The sequence below is a fragment of the Malurus melanocephalus genome, unplaced genomic scaffold, assembly GCF_030028575.1.
Source record: "Malurus melanocephalus ecotype Western Australia unplaced genomic scaffold, MMel_1.1 scaffold_435, whole genome shotgun sequence".
NCBI lineage: Eukaryota > Metazoa > Chordata > Aves > Passeriformes > Maluridae > Malurus > Malurus melanocephalus.
This window is the reverse complement of record NW_026623667.1, coordinates 542,111-551,228: the sequence shown is the minus strand read 5'-3', so window position 1 is coordinate 551,228 and position 9,118 is coordinate 542,111. Positions and strand designations below refer to the sequence as shown.

Below are 9,118 nucleotides of genomic sequence, written 5' to 3'. Positions count from 1 at the left end.
TCAAGCCAGATAAAATAGTTTAATATAGAGCGACAGCAAGTTTTGCATAAAAATAAGCAAATTCTTTTTCTTAAAAAAAAAAAGTCTGAGAACTCGTATTTAGAAGAAAAGCTGGTTGGGTATCGATCATGTGGGTGACTCATGAATGCAGGAGCTACAGGAAGAGTTCAGGATGTTCCTAGCTTCTCCATCCACTAAATCCAGAGGAAGATCTGTGGAGCAAGATAAAAAGAAAAGCACAGCAATGAGTGCTAGAGCCTCCCTCAGGCAGCATTAATTCAGCAGATCTCTCAATCAAAYCTCCAGTCTCCCTAGTACCAGGAGCTTTTTATGAGAACACACGAGTATTTCCAGCCTCTTTTACCTGCCTAGAAATAATTGTGCTTGTTCTAGAGCCTGCCATCTGCAGAGATCCAGGCTGGCTCTATCTGACAGTGAAACAAAGTTTAAGAAACTTGCTGGAAGGGATCCAGCCAGGCAGAGGCAGAGCAGATGACAGAGTTAACCTTTAGCTGTAAATCATCATCTCACTTCAGCCACCAAAGTACCCATTTATTTCATTCCTTGTTTCAACCTGATAAATGGAGCAGACTCCTGATTCACACACACAGCTTGAGCACACACATCATGTCCCTGAGAGGTGGACAAGGAGCGTGATCCAAGTGGAAATTCTCTTATGAGACAGATAAACCTCACTGGAAAGCACACAWCCAGAGCCTCTGAGCTCTGCAATACCACCAAAATGGAAAGCAGAACCAGTATTTAAATGCTATCTTCAGAGTTTGCTCTTTCTTGTAAACCATTCCACTCTTTATTCTGATTAGATTTGTATTTTTACATTAAAGAATTAAGACACAAAATGGTACTTACGTGTTAGGTGATCCAAAACCAAACCCTGAAAGAAAAGCAAGATTAGAAAAATAGTCGGTAAAGGAGAAAATGAATGCGTAGGATTTATAGTAAATGTCCCTACCCACACACAGATTGAAAAATATTTCTTTCCTGCCTTAGGYCAGGCAAAAAGGATGGGCAAACAATGAAAGTCAAATCTCCATCTAGAAGAGAAGTGACTTGCCTGGCTCCTAAGAGGGTTCGGCTTTCACTGCTCATCAGCCAGGTCATTCATTAGCAGCCCTGCAGACAATGTGCCTGCTTTGCTCCTCTCTCTCTGAGCTGCTTTCTGGAGGTGGTTTGTGCTTAATGCAGAGCCCTGGTGTCAGTCAGCCACCAATGAACATGGCCTTGCACGGGCTCTGCTCTCAGCCCTGGCTAAATCACTGTGGCTTCATGGAATTGCAGCAGAAAAAACATTTGGCTGTTGGTGTTCCAGCTCAATTCTGCAGTGCATATCTCCCTGACACTAAGCAYTTCCACCACAGATAGCCAGGCACATGGTACTGAAGAAATATTCCTGATTTCTCAATATTTCCCTTTGAGCAGAAAGAGCAACTCCATAGAAAGGGGTGAAAAGCAATGATCTGAGGAGGTGTGCAAGAAGAGTGCTGTGCTGACACTGCACACAGCACATCAGGGATGCAATGAGGAGCTGAAGGCTGAGAAAGTTCCACAGCCCACCCTGCATCTCAGCTCTGCTGGGCACGGCGCCTTCCCTACAGCAGCACTAGGACCAGGCACATTTCTGGCATGGAGCTGAGGGGTCACACCCATTTTCAGGGAAAACCAAAGACATGGGGGCTTTAGGGTGATGATATTTTAGTTTTTCCTACCTCCTCCACCTGTCCCAAAAGCTGAGAATCCACTGCTTTGAGTGCCGAAGCCGCTGCCCTGCTGGGACAGGGAGCCAAACGTGGGGGTGTTCTGGTTTGCCAAGGTGCCAAATGATGCTGTGTTGTTACTGGTACCACCAAACCTGCAGGTTTGAAAGAGAAAATCCGAGTTTGAAAACATCTTCTCTCTCACACTGGAAATTTGTCAACATTCCCATGATAATAGTGCACTCCTTAAATGAGGATACTTCAAAAGGTGAGCCAGCTGACACAAATAATGGTTCATTTTGGAAAAATTTCCTGGTTTGGGAGAGACTGTTGTACATAGAAAGGTTTTATTCAGCTCCTCTTCTTGACACACACYGGGCAGGAAGGCAAATCTGTTCATGCTTACACAGGATATGTTTTCAAGTGCTTGGAAATACCAACTCCAGCCATYCAATGCAATATTTTAATTCACCCCTGTGTGCAGGGCAGCAAAGGAAGAATTGGTGTGAGTTGCTCAAAGCCAGAGCACAAAGCAGAGACCAGATACAGAACCCAGATTCCTAAATTTGAGGGGGTACCTTCCCCACTTTCCCACTGCAGGTTTCTCAATTCCTTTCTCTMCCCAGCACATTTTGAGCCACACAAGGTTCCAGTGCTTCCCTGAAGGTCTGCACCWACCTGGCACTTCTCCCCACCACCTCGAACTAATCATTCCCTAATTGCTTTTGGGGACTAAAATGAGAACACTGTTATACATGAAAATGGGTCTTTCTCCACCCACTCTGTCCAACCAGGCAGCACAGARCTCTCAGTGTGACACACTAATGAGACCATGACATGCAATGTGGTTTTCTGCCCCCTCTATTCTTCTCCCCATTCTGAATGTAAAAAATGCTCTCAAAGAACGACCTTCAAATTTAACTTCAACTGGGCAAAATGCAGGCACAAGACTTCCAAATGCCAAGCTCTGCAAGTGCACAACAATCCTAAAACCCAGCAGCAGCCTGAGCAGAGCTGGACAAGTCACAGTGTGCCAGCTCTGCAAGGCTGTGCCTCACACAATCTCCTGTCATTTCTCACTTCCAATACGACCTGACAGCACGTTAACCCACCTCTCCATCCATCYACATCTAGGAGACTTTAAAAAACCCAAAACACAAACCCACATCAAAAGCTATCTCTCCAGACAAAAGACAGCCCTTGCAGCAGTGTGACAAGCAATTCACCTGGTAAAGGACATCACCTTGCCTCTCCCAGACACTGCCAAGTGTGCTCTCTGCTTCCACAGACAGCAAAAGATACTGGGGACARTTCAGTGACTTTGCATCTCTGGCCCTGCTTTGGCTCCTCACCCCTGCACTTGCAGGCAGCATCAGCTCAAAACCWCAAATATGCTTTTCTCAGGAAAAGCAGAACAGTTTTTTTAGCTCTTCTTTTTAAAAAGAAGGAAGACTGGGTGATGTGTTTAGAACAAGAGGTTTTAGAGTGTTCCATCTTCCCAGGACTATGCCACAACACACAAATCCTGTCTGTCTGGTGGAAGGAAGAGAAGGGGAAATAATGACAAGAAAACTTGGTTCAAACTGCTCCTTTCAGTGGCAACCAGAACAGGCCTGCTGGAAAGGCTGCACACAGCATAAGTCAGAAACAGCTTAAGCTGTGGAGAGATTTTTTTTCCAGACGTAGAAAAGACATGACATGCAATCATTGCCTGGTAACAATTTAATCCAACCTATCTTGCCCAGATTTTCAGGTCTTTTGTAAAGCTGCTGTGCAAAATACAATTGAGWTGCACTTGAGGTTAGTTTATGAAAGCAAAACATTATTTGCTCACCAACAGTTGGAACTGCAGGCTCTGGAGAAGTGTAGTAGTTTCTATTTCTCCCACCCCAGTCATTTATTGAATGATGCAGATTTTTCAGAATTGAAGCAGCATGAATCACATGGATTTAAGTCAGCAGAGTATTCTCAGGAACTTAAGAGCTGATACATCACAATGTATTAGCAAGTAACTTCTCTGAAATTGGGATTTTTAAAGTTTCACTTCAAGAGAAAGGCAGAAAGGAAGTCCTGCCCAGATACCACATTACACTGCAGAATTAAACTATTGCTCAACATTTTGTGGTGAGATTTGGATTTTTGTAAAGCTGCCTTGGAATTTTGTACTCTTTTTAAAAGTTTAAAAAATCAACATCCTCAGGGAACTCTGAAAATATCAGACCGAGTCTGTACCTTTCTAGTAGAGAAAAAATTGTCAAAGCTTCCCACAAGTTAAGTCACTGAATTATCTTTCTTGAGTCTGCAGACTGCTTATGCAAGACCTCTTTTCCATCAACGTGCTGCTTGTTCTGAATCCCATTTTATCTTTAAGCTTTCCATGTTGTCACTGAGCACATCAAGTCTCAGAAGAAAATCCTGCAGCATAATGGCTGGACCTGAACAAACTACGAGTTGATTTAAGCTAAACCACCCCTACAAACACATCCTTCTTTGTGGAGATTTAATTAAGCTGCCTGTATTTTTACCCTTTCCAAAGGGACTCCTCCATTTGCTGAACATTCTGGACAGCAGAACAACCTGGCTGAAGGCTCCCCCAGCTCAGGGGTACCTGCCCACACCTCCCAGGGAATCAACAAATCACACTTCTGGATGTCCCCCTGTGCCTTAAGTGGAGGCAGTTCCTCCTGAAACCAGACAAAGAGACAAACACTTGCGAAATATGTAAACACCAAGATTGGGAAGACATCCGGTTTCCTCTCCCCATTGGGAGTTTTTCTCTTTGTAAGTGGCTCTGCTCAGTCTGACTGTAACTGCAGGACATGAAGGAGTGTTTCTGGCTGGTAGCACAGTGCTGAAGAACTGCATTTGCTGCCTACTGCAGAAGCTGCTTGGCAAGGTTTGGAGTTTTATATTTGCTGAACAAAGCAAGGAATAATGTGCTGTCTGCTCTGRTGCCAAGCACAGGCTTAGGGGGTACAAGAACAGGTAAAAACAATCAGTGAGGGATAAACATGAAGCACCCTGGGARCACAGGCTGTTACAAGTGCCTCATCCCACAGGTGAGAGAACAGCTTGACTTCTCATTAGAATCTCTAGCCCAAATCTAACCAGAGGATAAAGTGTCTGCACAGAGGCAGAGATAACAATATTAGTTATTTTCTTTGCTAGGCATAGTTTGTACTCCTGGATTTGCACTCCTTAAATGCACACAGAGAAAATACCCCTGCATTTCCTTAGATAGCTGCAAGCTGACATCTCTAAGGCTAAAGATTCAACACAGGAATATCAGCATTAAAATCATCATACACATTATTTCCTTCRGGGTGCAAGTTTTAGTTTTATAACCTTATTTTTTTTTAAATATATACCTTAATTATTTTTTCTTTTAAACAAACAAACCAAGGACACTCAGAGCTTACCAATGAACGACAGAATATATTCTTCATGTTAAAGCAGAGGTAACCAAGCACAATCTTGTCATGCAAGGAGGTTGTTCTCCCTGGCTTACCCAAATCCTCCAGCGCTGGCTGCTGCCGTCCCCTCGCCGAACACTTTGCCTCCCGTTGAGCCCAGAGGGCTTGAAAAGGTTGGGGCTGAACCGAATGCTGGCACCCCTCCAAACCCAGGGGATCCCCCAAAAGTGGGAGGGCTGCCAAACACTGGAGCAGCACCGAAGCCACCTGAGCAAAACAGAGGCAAAAAAGGGGACAAGAACATCACATAAACAATAAGGCAGAGAGAGAAAACAAAGAGCAGATTTCCAAGTGGATAATGGGGCTGTTCATCTTACAGTATGGACATCACAGTATTTATAGAGCCAATTCCAGTCTGCAGGGTGTTTTGTTGCAGATGTGGATAAGGGAAGTGCCTGAATGCAGGAARGAAAACTGCAACTGGCAAGTCTCCCCCATCTCTTAAGATCAGAGTGTAGATGCAAATGTGGTGTTTAGGTGCTTCAGTGATGCAAARATTTGGGAGGTAGGGTATGATCTAATCCTTGTTTAAGTGGTGGAAACTAAGATGAAGAATGAAGTGCCAGGTCAGTGGAACTGTCTGCAGGGAATCAAGAACTTCTCTCTGCTCTTGGCAATTTCTATTTGGGGTTTAGCTGYCTCGTGCAGCTCTGAGTGGATTTCTACCCAGATTATTTTATTCTGTGTTCATCCRTTGGTATTATTGGGCTGTTTCTAATTGACACTGTGGAACGTGAAGGACACCTGCTTTTATTTGACCGGGGATGAGGATGGGATACCACTGCACATTTTAATACCCAGGGTGAAATTCCAGTCCATGTCAAGGTAATGGATACTGTTTGGCTGTAAACACAAAAGGTCTGGAAAAAAATAAATGCTAGGCCTGAATTATTTAAACACAGATCAGATATTTTGTTACCTCTATCTCTAGGAAGTTAAGAGCATTTATTCCAGGGGCTGAAGCTTTGCTTGGCAAACATTCACTTTTGCAATGCATATTAACATGTTTCACTTTCCTTTTTCCACTATTTGTAAGTAGTGAAATGGGAATAAAAGAGGTTATAAAACCCAGAGTGGAGTTTGTAAGATAATATTCCAAGGAAGTATCTAAAATAGGAAAAAYGTATTCAGTTCCATGTTCTGTACTCTTGATTGTTCAGAACATAAGACCAGAACTAAATTACACAGCTCTCAGCTCTTAAATTGCAACTGGAATTTTTGGAATGAGCACCTGAGAATGTAGTCTACTGGATACTGCACAAGAGACTGTAAAATTCTGCCTTGAACCCACCAGTTAAAGCTCCATTCACTCAGCCATTAGTTATTTTTTATTTATTCTTCAGAGACAATTCTTGCAGGTGCACCGAGTCCAGGCTGTGGACAGCTCAGGGGCAGAACAGCAAACACCTCCCAGCCAGTGTGGGCTGTCCCAGTGGGTGATTCCCAAAGTACCTGCTTTGTTTGGGCTGGAGAACCCAAAGCCTTGGGAGGCCACACTTCCACCACCAGAGCTGAAAGTGCCCGTCGGCTTCTGCTCTCCGAAGGAGGAGCTGCCAAAGCCAAAAGTCTTTGCTCCACTGTTTCCAAATAAGCTTGAAGAATCTGGGGGAGATGAAGAGTATTTATAAACACCCAATATTCATAGCAGACAATATTCTACACGGCACTTCATTAGCTGAAGCAGGCTTTCCTTTCCCAAACCCCAAGCACACCACGAACATCATATTGAAAACAATGCAGAGAGAAGCCAAGTTTTCCTTATTCCTACAGGACTTTGTAGCTCCACCAAGATCCATTCTGGAGCTGATGGACCACTAACAACCTTTTATTGTTGCAATCTAGTAAATCACCATGAGGGATGATTTGTTTAGATGCATCCTGTGCCCCAGTCAGTAAAAGATAATTCCTCAAGTGAGAAATCCCAGCAGCTACAATCAGTCTCTCCAGACAACACAAATATCAGCTAACCACAAATTAAAGATTCTCAGCTGTTTTGGCAATGCTCAGTATTTCCACACAAGATTATCTGACAGAACCTTTAAGTAGGAGCCAAACTTTTCCAGCCTTAATGAGAAATAACTCATTTTTTTCATCCTTCACAAGGCTACAGGGAGTTTTTGCATCTAGAGGCAGGACACAAAACAACAAAAGCTTTTCTCTGGTGAACCATCTGTTTTGTTTCACCACAAATTACAGAATTGCATTAAATCATTAAATTAGCAAAGTTACAAATCTGACCTCAACCATTAATCCCAACGGATCATTAAAGATGTAATAAAATAAATGGATTTTCTCTCTTCAGGCTTCAAGTGCTACTCCTAACCATTTGCAGCACTAATTCTACAGCTTTCCTTTGTTTCTCTACTCTCATGCTTAGCTACTGCTTCCCCTTCTTCATGCTTTCTACCTGCCTCTCCAGATGTCACAGCAAATTTTGATAAAGTATCTTGCATGTGCTGCCTAAAGATAATAATTTTTAGGCAGAGGTTAACAAGAATTCTGTCACTCACATATTGACTCTTAAAGAATTTTCAGGGCAGATAAAAAATGATAGAAGATTTCTAACTTCCAGCCAAGTTGGAGGCTGAAATTCAGTGACAAAAATTTAGAGTATTCCATTTTAAGGAAGGATTTGGCCAAGAATTCTCTATAGAATATGGATATTTTTCACACTTCTTGCATCTGCTTGTTTGTTTCACTGGCTTCTCTACTTGTTTTCCATAAACCTWAAAGAAAAATTCCAGATTACACATYACACATACTCTGGTTACCCCCTCAAAGCCTTTCTTATTCACACAGAATTCACTCAYAGACAAATAGCAGCAGAAAAGCAGATGGGATCACAAAAGCAGATGGAAATCACAGCAAATTTTGTATTCTTGTTTTGTTCACTTACTCTGGGAAGCTGCGGAYCCAAATCCTCCACTGGAGGAACTGAAGGGATTCTTATTGGCTGCATCCTGACTTGGCTTTCCTCCCAAACCACTGAAGAAGCCTCCACCTCTCCCACCACCTCCAGCTCCAAACAAGCTTCCACTGGAAGAAGATGGCTGCTGGAACACAAAAGGGACAAAAARGGAATTTAAGCAATGTCAAAGCAGCACATGTTCCCCCCAAGGCTGTTCTGCCTGGGCTATTTCTCTAGAAGTCTAAAGGGACTCACAAATCAGCCAGCATTCACCTTCCAAAATGGAATGCCATGGTGTTTTATTTAAATCTGCCTTACATTTTGTCCACAGTCCAGAATAATGCCTTTGAGACTTGCCCTACACTGTCCACTTTCCACTTAGCMTGGAATAAAGGCAGGGGACCTACTGCACCTCTATCTTGTGAGTGATAAAATGGTTTTGTGTCCACATCCCCTGGATTATTTGTGCAGGTGCTGCTGTGCTGCTCACTAAAACACCAAATATCCCCAGTTTTATAACGTTTTATAACGCATCAAACTGTATTTTTTAAACACATATCAGAAATAGGAATCCTGACCAAGTTCCCCACAGATAACCCTTGTTTCTCCRAAAAGCAATAAATACTTGCCTGGCCAAAGACAGTGCCTCCAGTATTTGCTGCTTGCCCAAACACAGAGCCCGTATTACTAGAACCAAAACCTAAGAGAAGAAAGAAAAATTAATTACCAGAATGATTACTAGAGCGTAAGACATTTGGGGTCCAGGACAGGGAAAGGACAGGTCTTCCACACCAAAACACAGGGATACAAATGATGATCTAGGATGGACAAACAAAAAACATGTGCCAACACACAAATAATAAATTACACTAAAATTTTATTCGAAAATCATTCTCATTCTCTCTTTAGCCAACTTAAAAACAGACAATAAAAGGTCTTTTCACTTATGGGATTGTTGCTAACACTAAGAGAATTGGATTTCTGTTAACATGGCTACAGTAATACTGCAAGTCGTGCACAAG

The 9,118-nt window shown here is 42.8% G+C and overlaps 1 protein-coding gene across 1 annotated transcript in view; it reads right to left on the bottom strand.

The window, feature by feature from the left end:
- NUP214 (nucleoporin 214) overlaps positions 1-9,118 on the bottom strand; it is a 37,463-nt gene continuing 28,345 nt past the window's right edge. Inside the window, exons 29-35 of the mRNA XM_057380063.1 lie at positions 8,726-8,796; positions 8,085-8,241; positions 6,641-6,790; positions 5,224-5,395; positions 1,728-1,870; positions 871-895; positions 1-212 (exon numbers count right to left, since the gene is read on the bottom strand). Of these exons, the coding sequence (XP_057236046.1) occupies positions 179-212; positions 871-895; positions 1,728-1,870; positions 5,224-5,395; positions 6,641-6,790; positions 8,085-8,241; positions 8,726-8,796 (752 nt within the window). The 3' untranslated portion in view covers positions 1-178. The remainder of the gene's footprint in view (positions 213-870; positions 896-1,727; positions 1,871-5,223; positions 5,396-6,640; positions 6,791-8,084; positions 8,242-8,725; positions 8,797-9,118) is intronic.